The sequence below is a fragment of the Morone saxatilis genome, unplaced genomic scaffold (genome assembly GCF_004916995.1).
Source record: "Morone saxatilis isolate NCDOM2014 unplaced genomic scaffold, NCSU_SB_2.0 Contig20, whole genome shotgun sequence".
Lineage (NCBI taxonomy): Eukaryota > Metazoa > Chordata > Actinopteri > Moronidae > Morone > Morone saxatilis.
This window is the reverse complement of record NW_023339763.1, coordinates 762,818-779,707: the sequence shown is the minus strand read 5'-3', so window position 1 is coordinate 779,707 and position 16,890 is coordinate 762,818. Positions and strand designations below refer to the sequence as shown.

The window sequence follows — 16,890 nt, the reverse complement described above, 5'->3', positions numbered from 1 at the left end:
TTCTGATTCTGATTCTGAACACTGTACTGTTTATAACAGGACATATTATTATATAAATCCAACAGTGTGACCTGTTTAATTAGAATATTTAACATATATGATGATTCTTCACACACTCACTTAAAGCAATCGATCAATTCTATCTGCTGTGTTCAGTATCAATGATCTCACACTGGTACGCTGGATGAATCCTCCAGCAGATCTTTTATTCCCATTTGAACCTCGGCTGGTTTCAGCGTGGATCAGTCAGCTGGGGGGGCTGCCGAGCGTGTCACTCTCCCAATATGAAGTTCTAATGTGATTCATCCGTCGGGGGCCAGACTCCTGCTGCACTCTCCTCTCAGGATTTGGTGCTGATGTGGCATCAAGTTCAGCTAACCTGCATTACTGCAGCCCGCATACCAACCAGTGAGCCTGAGCATTGAAAATCAGTTACGTTGGTTTCCTCTGCATGTATTTATTGAATCAGGGAGCCCTTCTGTCAGAGCAGATGGACCGCTTCCAGCCTTTATAGCTCTGATGAATAAATCATATTCTATTCCAATAATATTCCTATAGGTATCTTTATATTGTAGAGTTTGCTTTAGATCAAATATAAACTGCATTTTACTGTAAATAATCATCATCACACTCAAATGATTAATTACCAGTTTTAACTCTTCACATGTTTTATAATCTACATTTATTTGTATTTTTATCATCATAATTTGTGTATATGATGTTTGTGGATCTGGTCTGTCCTCCTCTGATGTTCTTTAACCCACATTAAAGGGTTTTTCTCATCCAAACTGGCGGTTTAAGAACAGAAGCCGACATATGTTGTGCAGACTGTAAAGCCCTTTGAGGCAATTTGTGGGCTGTATAAATAAAAAGGACTTGACTTACAAAAGTATCACCTCATTTTATTTTAATTAATCTGTCACTTCTGGGACTTCTGTGTTGTATTTCTGGTCACTTTAATGCAGCGTTTGAGGTACTTGAGTATTGGATTTTTTACAACACGACCATTGTGGCCAAAAGAACTCACGCTAACGATATTATCGCGATATCTGTAGAATATTTTGAAATAATAGAAATGTTAGTGCTGTCAGTGAGATTCAGAAACACCATTGCGGTTCACTTCCTGCCTTTGTGTTTTCCCGCTGTTTGTAATTGTTTGCTCCGCCCTGATTATCTGCACCTGTGTGTAATCACCTGTGGGGTGTGTATATTCCCTGTGTCACTTCCCCTCGTTGCCAGTTTGTAGTTGTTCCTCCATGTGAAGCCTGTTTTTGTTCTGTTGTGCTACCCTGGGTTTTGGACTTTTTCACTGGCTTTGTTTGTTTGTTTGTTTGTTTGTCTGGATTGACCTCCTGTGTACCGAACATGTTCTCTGGCAAGTAAAGTCTGTGTATTTTTGTATCAAGATCCTGTCTTGTGTTCTGCGTTTGGGTCCTACGTTTGTGTTTTCACCTGTTGTAACATTTTTGCCAAATGAATTACGGCCACTATGTCTGAGTATACACAAGAATGGAAATAAATGATTTCGGAGGTGCTGGATGATGTGTGTATTATTAACACAATATAAATATTTAACTTTTAGATATCACAGTTATTATGGATACATCCCTTCCTACTTCACTTCTACTCCACAACATCTCAGAGGCAAATATTTATGGATACACTCACATTACGACTGCATTAACATACCCAAGGAATTATATATTTATTATTATTTTCATGAGTGTGTAACATTATTTCTCCTGCCTCCTAAACGCAGCCCCCTAAGGCACGTTTTACTGATATGTATGAAAATTAGTGTGCTCATGTATTATGACGAGACACACAAAAAGCCTCTTGGACCCATACCCCAAACCCAACAGGAAGTCAGCCATTTTGAATTTAGTGGTCATTTTTGGTGGTTGTATTTTCATAAGAACTGATCAAAACAATCAATGGATGCAATCAAAACACGTTCACGGTCAAATGTTGTGCTATTTGTGATAGTGGCGGGGCAAATGGCGTGTCTGTGGCGTTGCATTGATTTTCAACGTTTCGCCATGAAACAGGAAGTTGTCATAACTTCAGTGTACTTTGTCCAATCTGCACCACATTACGTTTGATAACAGTCCCACCCGGAGCATTCTTTACACAAGACGCTAGTGCATAACCGGACCGCACCGTGCACAGTAAGAGGGCCCGATTGCATTAGCTTTAACAAAATGATGTCTAATTCTTTGTGAGAACAAAGATTCATTTACAGCTTCTGTACAAAAAGACACTAAAAGTTCATTTTCACCAGAACCACTCGCTGTACAGCCGTGCAGTAATATAAATACATATATAATTTCCACTTCAGCACAGAGGAGACAGGAGGGTCAATCAGTCCGAGGTGAAGTGTTTAGATAATTCCCCCGTGACCCTCAAAACTATTATGTTGAGAGTGTGTGAGTGCCAGGACAATAGACCGAATGAGAAAAGAGGCTTTTAACCACAATTACTGCAAAGCATGGTCGTTAATTTGAGTGACAACGGTAAACTCAAATGTACCCCAAGCAATTTGCAAAAAACAAAGAGGAAATACTCTTAAATAAACTGGTAGAAAGAAGCAGAAACTTTTACTCTGTTCTGGAATAAATAATGCCTTCAAACGCTGCTCAACTTCTTAAAATATGCATCATCTAAAGAGTGCACACTCACAGTGCTGTATCAGTCATTTAATGCTCAAGAATTGAGTTTATTAATACAATGATAGTTGTCCTAAAACCGACGAGTAGCTCCGTCTTTAAACCAAAACTCTGCCTTTCTGTTAACAGTTATTTCATTGCTTTGGGAGAGGAACTCATTCCCACTGTGTCTCTGTGTGTTTGTCAAACAGGAGGCCTTTTTCCCACCGGCTCCCATGAGTACGAGGTGTTTCGTTTTGCTCTGGCGCAACACCAGGACGTCCCCAAACTGGTGCCACAAGTGGACATGGTGGACACGGGGAGCAGCTTCGCCATGACCTACGCCTGTAAGTTCAGAAACAGAAGTCTTGCTGTCTGACGTTAAACTTTTCTTTTTAAATGTCACAGACATGAATATGGATTTTTATCATGGATCCCAGACCCTGATCTGCGAAGGTTGGATTCAAACAAGCTCTGAAAAGCCAGATATTTCCCTCAGGAGTTATTAGAGAAAAAAGAGTGAAAACAGAGTGAATATTACTAACTTAACACTACATTCATCGGGTGGCCGTACGCACCAATCTAAATACATAAATGATCGTGTTTCTCTGTGTCTGCTGGATGTGGATGTAGGCAAACTTATACGCCGATAGTTCATTAGTGATCTTTCTGCCCTCTAATGCTCCAAAATTACTCAATTAAATAAAATAGAAATTTTGATTCATGGAGTTTCACATATATTAATTAGGGACCGAGCACCTCCGACCAGTGGGGGGGGGGGGCCAAGGCCTATTGTAATGCAAGGAATTATTATTATTATTATTATTATTTTCTGCCCCTTCGACTGCATATTTGGCGGCCGCAGCATGCTCAAAAAGTCCATACAGGGCAACACATATATTAAAAGAGTTTTTTATATATTTATATATTTCTCATATTATGCTCATTTTCAGGTTCATGCTTGTATTTGAGAGGTCTGCTATAATAGATTTGCTTGCAACAATGATCTCATTATTATTCTTATACTGGCCATTGCTGCCCTTCTGTTCACCCTCTCTGTGAAAAGCCCAGTCTGCTCTGATGTGTTATAGAGAGCCGCAGAGATAATGTATTTGACCAATCCTGAAGTTAGCATCTTCCTGGTTCCTTTGACAAAAAGCCAACAGGATTTTGGAAAGCTTTATGATACTTACACATTTTGTTCAGCAAGTTAATCTTCACAAATGAACACCACCTTTAAGATTTTTAAAGCATAAATGCAATCACCAGAAGTAAAAAGCTCACAGGATTTCAACGTCACCAACAATAAACTTCAAACTTTTAATTAAATCTTGTAATTTAATAGACTAGTTTGCTGGAGCACAAGTATAAATAAAAAACAAAGACAAACTAGTGAGTAGATAAGTGTGTTTGGTGTGCTGACATTTAATGTCACATGTAGCCACTTGTGAGCAGTTTTTAGTTCATTCCTTTTTTAGTTTTTTAAAACACTTAAAAGCTTTACAATTTACAGGTAGGGTATTTACTGAAGTATTTTATGTCGTAGAACAAAACTTGAAAAGCTCTTAAGCCTGTGTTAACCACAGACCTTATTTAAGGCATCTAAACAAAAACCCATTGACTTTGAGGAGGCGGAACCAGAGGTGCTAAAATGCTAACTCAGTTCTTCTCTGCAGAATTAATTATTATTTAAGTCAAATACTTTCAGAAACCACTAATTATTGTTGTTGTTATTTTGTATCCCACTGGAATGTAACATGGATTTATTGGGTAGTGAATTTAGATTTGGTGGTTAGTTGATGTAACATTAGGTGTGTTGTTAGTATGACATTCGACTGGGCTGCCTGTCAGAGTCTCCTCCAGGTTTGTCAAGACTGTAGTCGCCATCATGGGTCAGTGCATAATTTTTCCATCATCCAGACTTCATTCAACGGACTGGGGATTTAAGGAAAGGGAAATAGAAGCAACTGGAGGCAGACTTTAAAAGAGCAGACAGCAGCAGTAAATGGACATAGACCAGAGGGAGCTCAGCACTAAATGGACTCTGGCTCCAGGGAGCGTTCAGTACAGTACAGGAGGTCTGGAGAACAATGTGCTGACTTTGTTTTGTTCGGCACAAAACGCTGCATTTACCAGCTGGCCTTATTACACCTGAATATAAATCGCCAGATATAAGAACACTCAGTTCAACTACCTTCTATTGTAAGCCTTTATAAAGGTTGTGCTAACAGACATATTGCTTAGCCCAACCCGCTGTGAGTGACTTAAATATGTCCTTATCTCTGCTTAAAACTATGTTATAGTTTGTTATAAACTGGTTGTTTATATGCTGCCTGAACATGTTAGATAAGGGGCATAGATCACTGCTGTCAGAGGTCTGTACTGTCTATTTAATTCATATAATAGTAACAATAATGTAATTATTAATACCTTTATGTCATAAGTTTAATAAAGTCCAAAAATGTTATATTATTTATTATTATATATTACTTTCAGACATAGTTAATAAAAATGTAATTGAGTCCATTTGACAATAATACTAGGCAACAGAGCTCAGGACTGCTACAGGGCAGATGTCAGTGCTGTAGATACAGGTCAGAGATCTATACTGTCCATTTGATTCATATAATAGTAACATTAATCATACTAATATTAACTTTATTTCATAAATTTTAGTGAAGTTCAATAATTTCACACTAATTGTTGAGCATAATTAAAACCTTATTTCATATTTCTTTCCTTGAAACTTCCTCGGTATATACTGTATTAATCCCAGGGCATATTATAAAATTATGGACCTGTAAATAAAGTCTTCTCACATATTTCTCAACATGGAGTTCTAGATGCTGCTCCAAACTTCCTGGAGATGAATTTTAGCAGATAAATACTAAATCCTGTTAGTGATATTTAGTCTCAAAATGATGGAATTGTCTTAAAAACCAAAAGTTTATGAGTATAAATCTTCTTCCCAGGCTGTTCAGTGATAGGTAAGGCCCTGTTCTGCATCTTCAAGATCCAAACTATATTTTGCTGCATATTAAACACAGTTTAGTGTAGTTTTGAGATTAAAAATTCATTAACAGTGCTCTCTCATATTTAGTTTTGGGCTGTATCCAGTAGTTCAAAGCTTCATTCATAACGTTGACATTTAAATTTTAATTTAACATTTGAATGCTGCGCAGGTCTTTTAATCAATTAGTTGTCAAAAATGTCCAATGTTTCTGAGTTTAGCTTCCCAAACGTGAATATTTTCTGCTTTCTTTAGTCCTCTGACAGTAAACGGAATAACTTTAGGTTGTGGAAAAAAAAGATGAAGATGTCAGGGTTGAGCTGCATATTTACACACAAAATCTGGCAATGTGACTCTTTCTCAAAGGGTTGTGGGGAGGTGTGGCCATGTTTATTTAGAATGTAATTAAGTTTAATTTCTCTGATTCACTGCTAATGGTGCTCTTTTCATTTACTCCATAGTTCCCTCAACCACAGTCAACAATGCAACCAACCAATCATACTCATTCTACCTTAAAAGACTAATCTGATTAATCACTTTGTTCAAATTGAATGATTTTCTTAGAGGGTATTTAAAATTTTATTTGGGGTTATTGCGTCATTAAATATGGCAACAGACATTTCAAACTTAATTTTGAAACCTTCAATTAAAGCATGATTATTAAAAAAAAGTGCCCAACGGTGCTGCTAAATCCCAAAAAGTGCTTCAAGCTCATGGCAGACGGTTCACAGCAGTTCTTAATCAACAAGTCCCCGTGTTTTTGCTGAGTCATGCTCTACACATGGGTCTTCACCTCTCATCTGACAGAATCTCTTCCTTTGATTTGGTCGGAGCAGTCTTTGTACTGCAGGAGTCTTCAGGGAGTTCAACTGAGCAAGGTGAAACATCTTGATCAGACAGACATCAAAAGGTTGATACTAATAGACACATATTACTCATTTAACTCCAGTTTACCTCTTTATTTAAACAAGGAAAATCTGGCTGAAGTCTTGCAACCACATACGGACATTGTTGTTCTTTTTAATGAGAGACGATTTGTTCCTATTTTTTTCTTTTCAGTGCAAATTGGAAGATGCATTACAAAAATGGTTTATATTTTTGACTGAACATAGGAGCCCAAAAAATTAACCAAGTCATAAAAGTATTAGCAACAAATATTACTACCAAGTACCAAAAGTACTCATTATGCTAAATGGCCAGTTTTAGATCATATTTCTGGATTATTAGTGAAGTGAGTAATATACAAATACAAAAGTATCTGTTAGTTATATTCTGTATAATTAATCTGAGGTAACAATAGTGGTAGTAATTGTAGTAGTAGTAGTAGGAGTTGTAGTTTAGGTGTGTTCTGATTCTGCTCGATGCTGCAGGTTATTTTTCTAAACCAGACGTGAACAGAGTCTGAATGATGGAGCTGCTGCACCTGAGCTGATCCCACCTGCCCTCTGGATACTACCGACAAACCCCCCTCTCTCTGTCTGTCTCTGTCTGTCTGTCTTTTGTTTGCCCTTTTCATTTTGTCTCCCTTTGTCTTCTCCTGTGAAGCTACCTGTCTGCATTTCTATTCCTGTCTGGCTTACTTATTTCATCTGTCTCTCTTTGTCTTTTCAACTTAAAGCAGAACAATTTGAGGAACATAGCTGTGATTTGCTGATTGTGAATATGATCAAAATAATAACCTCTGGGTTTGTATTGGTTGTCCAGACAGTAAGATATCAGACTAATGCTGACAGGGACAGAGGACAGAGGACAGGACGGACATAGGGCAGAGACCAGTGCTGTAGTTACAGGGCAGAGGTCAGTGCGGTTCAGTTTTTTTTCCTGGAAACTTCCTGGATAGATACCTTATTTAACCTCTGTCTTTCTATTGGTGGTCCAGGCAGTAAGATATCAGACTAAATCTGAAATTTGACTGCTGTTCTTATAGCTGTTATGCTCAGTACCAGTGGAGTTGGGCGATGTATTATAATTTTCGCCAATATATTTGCACAAAATAATAAACAAAATAAACTTACAAAACATCAAGAAAGAAACATTTATTTTCCTCTGTAAACAGGAAAATACAGGTGAACACCTTCTGAATTTAAGTTTCTTTTTTTACTGAATTAATACCAGCTTAACTGCCTCGTTAGGTCCTTGCAAAACACGCTTCAATAAAACTCAACAAAATAAAACTAACCAAAGTCCAAAAACCATAGTCTTTCCACTGTTCCAACAATCACCAACTCTGCTGTCTAACCAAGTTACATGTGAAAATATTCTGTCTCCTCGCACTGTCGCTGCCTCTCCGATGCCCAACCTCCCTCTCGCCCTTCTCCTGCTTCACCCCTATGTCAGTCTTGGTCAAAATAAACCCTTAATTCACAGAGCTAGATGTGAAATATTCTGGTTCTACAACAGTTTTTTTTCTCCACTGTTTTCTTCAGCTCAGTGTTTGACGTTACGTTGCTGTTGAGAGAGAGAGACTGGAGCTGAGCAGCGGCTCTCATTCTTTGGAGGTAGACCATTAAATTAGCTAAATAATATGACATTAATCGCCCGAGAAATCAGTCAAAGAAACAACCGCAACTGACTAAATAGCAGATATAATCGGCCAATCGCCCAACCCTACTGTCCAGCTCAATGCAAGGCTCAATGCAGTGCTGATCAAATATGGATAAAGATTCTATTGCTGCGTTGACTATTTCTCAACTAAAATCTTTTCAGAAACATATTTTAATTTACTGTTTATCTGGAATACGAGAACGTTTCTAACCCGACAGGAAGTGATTGTTTCCTGCTTAAAAACAGAGTCAAAACCAAGCACCGCAATATGGTCACTTCTGGCTCCAAAAAACCCAAAAATTGTGACAGCCATAATGCCAAACAGGAAACGGTATACTACATAAACCAGTGGGTGATGTTACAATGGGTTTACACCTAGTACATCATAATTCATTCAAGTCTGTTTCCATTTGCTTTTTGTTGATAAACTAAATTTTCCACTTCAGCTTAAAAGCAATATTCTGACTGTTTTATTTTCCATATTTACGGCGTTTCCATGTTTTTTTTATGTACAGACTGACAGTGTGCATAAAAACAGGTGGATGTAAACACACTTACTGTTAATAATGTAAGATAAATATGGCATTTCATGAATTTTAAATCAGTATTTTGATATAAAACTGCCCCCCATTGCTCTTTGTACCATGTGTACCAACCTCCTTCTCCCCCTCCCTCTTTCTTCCTTTCTGTCTCTTACTATGATACTCCCCCTCTCTCCCCTCCTCTCTCTTTCTCTGTCTGTTGTTTTCTCCCTGGTCTGTTGTTGTGTGAAATGTAAAACAGACTGAGCTCTGCCTCCTGTGAGACAAACTCTACAGTCGGAGCAGAGCAGCATGGCGGCATCTAAAGCAGGAAAACAAATATTTCTCTGAGAGCAGACAGTCGGTCCTTGGCGCTACTGCATCTGACACGTCTGAGTTTTATACGAGCAGCTCAGCCTCAGCTCAGTCACTTTTATCAGGAATTAGTCTTGATGACAATGAGGTCTGCAGGTCTGACAGCTGGTCTAACCGAATACAGCTTCAATCACAACATGTAGAGCATAAACTGTGGTCTATGTGGAGTCCTGGGAAGCTGGGAAGGTTTTATACTATAGGAAATACGCTTATTAGCTTTGATACCGCTGGATAAAGCAAAGCTAATATACACTAATGTTGTCATGTAAAGAAACCACGTACCTATCGAATTGCTTTGTTGGTATTGTGATATTTATGTTTCTTTGCTGGAAATTACATCAAATATAGCCAACAGCAAGTAGGTTATTAGGAAGCTCCCTCCAGCCAGCGGACACCTTTTTTAGGTTTTTGTAGTTAAATGAGGAAGTACACTGTTTTTTTTTTCACTGTCAATTCATAGTATTTCACTGCCAGCATTGTTTTACAGTTTCTTTTTCTACTGTGTTTTAGAATAAGTGTATTACTGGAAATAAAAATGCAGTCCATTATTGTAGTTATTGTAATGAAAATTTAAAACACGGTACTGGTCACAGTTTTGTCAGTAAATTACTGTATATTTACAGTATGTAAACTGATTTACAGTGTATCTTAAATTTAAAGAATGTTACTGCATGATAAAGTGTAACAACACCCAGACAGACTGCTGGAGCTTTTACAGTCACTAGAAGCACATTCGCGCTGTTTGTAAAAGTTTCTGTGTTGTACCTAAACTGACGGCTGTGTTGTAGTAAAGCTAGCGGCTCGTAGAGGCTATCTCTCTGGTATGTGTGTGTGTCTGTGTGGGATCAAGGTAAAGATTGCAGTCCGGTGCTTCTACAGCGTCTAAAGTCCGAACCACTGTGCCACAATATAAACATACTGAGTAGAGGGTTAGCAATAGCTAGCATAACCTCCTGTGAATGATGCGTCTCCATCATTATACATTTAAAAGACCTAGAGATTAAAGATTAATGGCCATTAACACTGTTTTTTTTATATATATATTATACAATACAGTCATATAATATAGTTCACCTAGATCTATTTAAGTATGGAGTTCCTCTGAACTGCAGTGTTGTGGCATGTAAACAAATTTCATTTGTATTGCTTAATTAGTTTACTTTATATCTCAGATTCTCCTTGAGCTCCAACATCTGGAGCTGAAGTGAAGACGGTTCAGTGTGTCACAGTAATCGTATCAGACGTCTTGTAGCCCACAGGAAGCTCCTGCTGCTCACAACCGTCTTTTCTTTATCTCCCATGAAATAAATCATATTCTTTTATTCTTAGGGATTACTGAATGTTATGTTTCTCCTGAACCTTCCTTGGGAGAAATAAGGACCAACTCAATCTTAAGGTACAAGAGAAGGAAGGAAATCATTTTTGTCAGCTACTGGGAGGTGCAGGAGTTATCTGGGTGCTCCGTCTGAGCTGATGGAAGTGTCAGTCAGTCACTGTCCAACTTAAAGATAAAGAAGAACCGTGTTCTGTGTTCAATCGGTTTATTGCTGCGTTCAGATTTCAGTGAGTGCCAGTCAACCAATGTTCTGAGTAATAACGGCTTCCTGAGATCGGGTGGTTGTCATTCATTTTCTGTTGGTTCCTTTGACACAGATTATGAAGATACTGAATCCTTGGATGGTTCTGCAAGCAGTTTATTTGCATATAAAATAAATGTTATGTGCAATTTATTAAAGTTATAATTTCACTGATTTCAGTCCTGGATGGCATGAGGACACCTGTGTTTAATGGTTGTAGCAGTTGGTGACAATATTCCTTTGCATCCTCAATGTATTAAAATAGAAATATGTGACAGTACAACACAAAACTAGACCTGAATGAACTTTAACTTCCTGTTTTTTTTTCAAATTTTATTTTTTGTTTTCTGCTCCTCTTTCATATGATTTTTAATTTAAAGGACCAGTATGTATACAAAATAATTCAACTAATACTGACAAAACTCTGACCAGTACTGTGTTGTAAATTTATAAGAATACAGTAATGAGCTGTAATTTGATTTCTTATAATCGGCTGTAATTCTAAAATACAGTAAGAACCTGCTGAAGTGAACTCGTACTTGCATTTTCCAAAATAAGACAGGTGAATAGCTCTGCTCTGCATCCAGGCTGTTGGATTAATGTATTTATATTTATTTTTTACAAAATAACAAAGTAGGCTATAAAATAGACAACAAACACTCTTTGTAATCTTTTTTTGGTCTCTTCGCTGTCTCAAGGGAATTTCTCTTTTTAGTGTCCTGCAGTGTTTGTTGCGTCGCAGCTTTTATTCAACACATCGAAAATTCTATGCAGAACCAGAATTTGAAATAATAATAAGCTCTATATAACTTTATATTGTTGTTTGTAGCGATACAGTCCTCTCTGTGTGTTAAAACTTTAAATTGAACATCGATTCTGGATGGAAGAACTGCATGTGGTAGCACACAGTCTACAGTACGGGCAGGGGGGTGCATCTGTGCAGGGGGATGGTTCTGCACACACGGATCATGTGAATGAAATGAGCTGTGAGCTTCATGGAAAAACCTGCAGCTGTATCTCTGCTGCTGGAGTCCTAACACACATCATCAACAACAACAACAACAACATCAACAACATCTGCTGCTACTGTAGGGAGGAAACATGTTCAGTAGGCATTTAAACCTCAGCCAATACAATGTTTGAAATGAGTGTTTCCACTTCATTTCACAATAAACTCCTTCGAATAGACTTCCTGTGCAAGAGTTCACATTCGTGTCTCTGTTTATTCATAAAGAGGAAGTATAGAAAACAAAATAATGTGTCTGTTTGGTCGTATAAAGTACAGCATCTAAAAACACACATTTCATTACATTTCAGTGTATGACCTGGAAAGACATAGATTCAACTCAGCTGTGCTTGAGCCGATTTAAATGTATATAATACTATTTACTCAATCAACTAATGGTATAATCGACAAATCTTCTCAGCTCTATTAAAAGTCAACAGTAGTGCGAGCTGCTTGAGGCTGTTCTTACACTGACAGTGGAGATGTAAGAAAATATGGAAAAACATCAAGATTTAGTTTTAATAAACTAATTAACACAGATTTTTGTGTTTACTTACGTATTCATACGACGGTGTGCTCTTTATGCTACAACAGTTTTCATAAAATTAGATAAAGACAAATCGTAATATATTGAATCGTGATACGTATCGTATTGCCACATTTTTGCTGATACACAGCCCTATTGGACACAGTGGTGCTTTGAGCTAAGTGCTAAAATCAGCATGATAACACGCTAATGTTAATATTGCAAGTTTTTACTTGTCTAAGGTGTAAAACTGATGGATTGGTGGATTTCAAGTTCTTTTGCTGATTCTGGAAATGAATTAAAAATTAGTTCTAAGCTTTGATGGAACGTTGACTAATGTCTGCGGTAAATTTCATGTCAATCCGTCGACATATATAAAGATGGACGACATGACAGCTCCCCAATACTGAAGCCAAAACAGCCTAACGCCCCCTGGTGGCTGACAGCAGTTTATGTCATAAACCCAGCTGCCTCCATGTTAGCAGACGGGACAAACCATAAGTCAAATAAATGTTTCTAAAAGATGTTTTTTATTGTTCTTATCACGTTTGTTCAAGTGTTCATTTTTATCATCAGTTTGGTTTGAATGAGTTATTTGAAGATATAAAAACAGGGTTTCACATCATGATTGACAGCGGAGTCGGCCGTAGCGCAGAAGTCTGGTGGAGTTAACAGGTCGACTTTACCGACTGTTGGACAGCAGCTTCAGGCATCTCGGAGGAAAACAAAAAATAACTTTCTCTTTTTGTTTCTGGATATTTTCCTGAAACACATCCCATCATTTCCCATTAGTACAAAATGTGAAAGTACATTAAATGCACAAATAGTGAGTGCGAAACAGAGCACAGCCGACGTCACTCAAAACAAAAGGACTGGAGAGACTTTGTGCTCTTGTTCTGGCTATTTGTGTCACACAGTCATCTTCATTATATAGAATGACACACACACACACACACACACACACAGAATGCAGAGCCAGCTCCCTGTCTCAGCCCTCAGACAGACAGACAGACAGACAGTGACTAACCTGTGATGTGTCTCAGATCTGTCAGACTGTTTGTGTTGTTATTGGAGGATTTCTGTCTCTGTCTGGACATCGTCGTCTTTTTGTTTCCTCACATTTACCAACTGCTGCACTTTGCTTACGTCTTCACATTTGTTCACAAGATTATTTTCATTTGCATATCTCATGCTTTTGATACTGCCTTTCTGTGTTGTTGTTGTTTTCTTTAACTGTTTTTCCTGCTGCTAATATTGTGCACACCCTGCACACACACTGTTTATTTCTCTCCCCTTTATTTATGCTTATTAAGCGCCCGCGCTGTTTATTATCTAACATTTTCAGTGTGTATGTTCCTGTTCTTCTGTGAGGGCTCTGGAGCCGAGACTTTTGAGCTCAGTTAAGACACATCACTTATTTATTGAGAGCCTGTCCTCGCCAGATAAACAACAACATTAATGCTTTAAAGCTTCTGTGTATTTACATATTCCTATAAAAACAGGCAGTTTGACGGTGGGGGGGGGGGCTGAGTCAGCTGACGTTAGCTGCACAGGCTAACTAGCTAACAGTATCTAACATTACTGTTAGTGACGGTTAGCTTCTTTTAGAAACAAGTTTATCTGGAAACTCCATAAATCACCTCGGTACCGCTGTCGTCAAACTGTAGTGTGTAATCAGTAATCAAGAGCTCTGCTAGCTAGCCATGCTGTTAGCTAGCTAGCTAACTAATTAATCTTCTCAACAAGTGATCCGGATGAATTTTGAGCAGATTATCTCCTGTTTAGGGAAGTTTTAATACAATTCTGACTGTATTATGGATTTTTTAAAAAACATTTAGAACAATCATGAAGACAGTAGAACGGTAAACTCCATGGAAATACTGTTAATCCAACATCCTAAATCAAAACAGCTCAACCTGATCAGGCTAATTAAAAGTCCCAATCTTTACACATCGTCATATGAGACAAGGCGCAGAGGTCGTGACCTTTCGGAGTCGCTGTAGCTCCTCAGCGGAGAGGAGGACACGGAGAAAGACAAGTCTGGATGCTAATGAATGTGTTGCTGCACCAATAAACACATCCTGTTATGAAGGAGCCCAAATGTAGTGGGGCACGTTGGCGACACGCCGTAGCATTCATGCCAGTAAATCAGACTGGATTGAATGGAGGTGGACTGAATAGAAGTGAAATGAATTGAATCGGGACAGGCAGAGAAAAAGAGACAGGGAGGTAGAGCGAGCATCTCAGTCTAATAGAGCATGTAACAGGGTTCTGAATGGATCTCTAACCTGAGTGTGACCCCATGTTAACACAGACTCAGGCTCTGCTGATGGCTTCATGAACTCAACACCCTGCTGCACATTAAAAATCCAGGATGGGACCATTTCATGAGAAAATATTGCTTTTTTACCCCCCAGTCTGAAGTAATAGGTTTGGGCTGAGCGGCTCCAAAATCCATCCGTCAGCACAGATGAATGAAATGAGGGAAAAAGTCCTCAGAGCATTGAAATGAAAGTTTTTCTTTTTTTTTTGTTCAGGTAATTTTTCGGGCTGTTAAGTCGCTCTGTCACAGGATTGTAGAATTAAACAAGGTTGTCTAGACATGGAGGGAGAAGTCTTTACTGGGTTTTACAGAACTCACTTTGGTTTAAATGGGACAGAAATGTTACTGTAAATGAGTCTGTTATGTTATTATTGTGCTTAATGGACCACATACACACACTAATACACTGAATACGTATTATTATCTCGTGCCTTTGGGCAGCTCCAGCTACACTTTTGACAAAACATACACTTATGACACATCATTTTTGGTCGTTATCCATCACAAAAATCACTAAAACGCAGCAGTTAACTGGATTTTGGGTGAAGAGGGAGCACGCCAACCCCCCCAAGGAAGAGTAGTAATTAACTTCTGGGTCTGTCATGTGATGCACACATTTTATCCCCGTTCAATGTAGCGGAGGGCTAAACTGGAAGTTAGCAGCTGAAATAGGAGGGAAAACCCCATACATTGTATGTAAAACTGTCCACGGTCTTCATGACGTCCCCATAGGTTTGTGAAGAGTCGCTCTGGCTAATCCCAAACTGAAAACAGCCGCCTGTGACTGCACCCACCTGTCATTCAAACTGACCATGTCCTTAATAATGCATAACTTTAAGCCTTAATATAATTTAAACTAGTGAGTTGTATAAAAAAAGATAACGGTGATACATGCCCAACGTGACGCCCTTAAATGTCTTGTTTCATCCAAAATCCAAACATATTCAGTTTACTGTCACAGAGGACAAACAGCCACAGAAAATATTCACATTTGAGAAGATGAAATCACAGAATTTTGACATTTTTTTCTAAAAAAAATTAACTGAAAATGATTAATTAATTCAATAAATTACAACAGGCGAGGGTTCTGTGTCTATAAGTTTGCACTTTGAATATAAACTCTATCAGCTGAGCAGCAGTTGCATGAGAGCCAGCTAACTAACATTTTAACTCACCGCCCTCCCAGGGGTTCAGATGAAGATGGGAGGAGGAGGAGGAGAAGGAGGAGGAAGGAGGGAGACGGAGGGGAAATTAAATGGTGTTTCTCCTCTGTTTCGCTGCCAGGACTTCCCTTATCAGGAGCCTACAGATTGAGACGACAGAAGGAAAAGACACGACTGCCCCGCTCCCCGTTGTTTGTGTGTTATTTATTGTTTATTGGTGTAGAAAATAAAAAATAAAGGATGCACCGTGTTAGAGACGTGTAGGAAGTGGAAAGAGAGGAGGGAGAGAGACGGAGAGCTGGTGACATTTTGCCCTTGAGGACTCACTCGTAGTTACACGCTCAGTTGAACGCCTCAAATGTGAAATGAGGAAAAAGTGCAGCGTTAAAAAAAAGACCAAAAAAAAAAGAGCGGCGCTTGTATCGCCTGGAAAGACGTTTATCTTCAACAACACAATCTGGCAGAAAGGAAGAGCCGGCGCTCAGATATGAGGGGGCTAGCAGCAGAGAGAAAGGGATTATCTTTAATTAATAATCGTTAAGTTTCATGTCGGACAAAACTGGATCCGGATCGGGTGCCAGAGAGGAAATAAACTGCAGGGTTTGTTTCGTTTATTTTCAGCCCATTGAGGAATAATTTGGGGCAGAAAAAGTGTTTGGATGTTTGAAGCAGATGAAACAAATGCTAACTGTTGTGAGGGAGGTTGTTTAACTGCTTCCTGTTGGGAAACACCTCGCTGAGGTCAGAGGTCAGATGGAGCTGGTGAGATTTCAGTGTCTTGCTCAGAGACACTTCAGCAGGGAAGCTACACACCTTAAAGCCCCATGACGTAGCTGTACCCTAAAATAACAGCGTTACCATGATGTTGATGCTACACTGAGTTGTAATCGGGCAAGCGGCGCCTCGGTACGCCCGCTCTCGCGCTCTGTAACAGCTCTGGGTCACAGCGAGTGCAGAACACATGACATCTTATGGATGTCATGTGGATCTTATTTTTATTTGCTCCGCCTGTAAACTTACAGTTTCCTGATGGACAGTAAAGTAACTGCTGCCGAATGTAGCCACTGTTAGCCAGTTAGCTTAGCCGTACTACCATGGACCATTGACAGTTTATATAACGGACTGAGCTTCTGACTGTGAATCGCTTAAACCTGCATTCTATGTAACAGCCATCAGGGGGCAGCTCCACTGGTTGCAATA

At 38.8% G+C, this 16,890-nt stretch overlaps 1 protein-coding gene across 1 annotated transcript in view; it reads left to right on the top strand.

Annotated features, from left to right (window-relative positions):
* LOC118331701 (glutamate receptor 1-like) overlaps nt 1-16,890 on the top strand; it is a 76,748-nt gene that overhangs the window by 1,539 nt on the left and 58,319 nt on the right. The window contains exon 2 of the mRNA XM_035666767.1: nt 2,858-2,992. Coding sequence (XP_035522660.1) covers nt 2,858-2,992 — 135 coding nt within the window. The remainder of the gene's footprint in view (nt 1-2,857; nt 2,993-16,890) is intronic.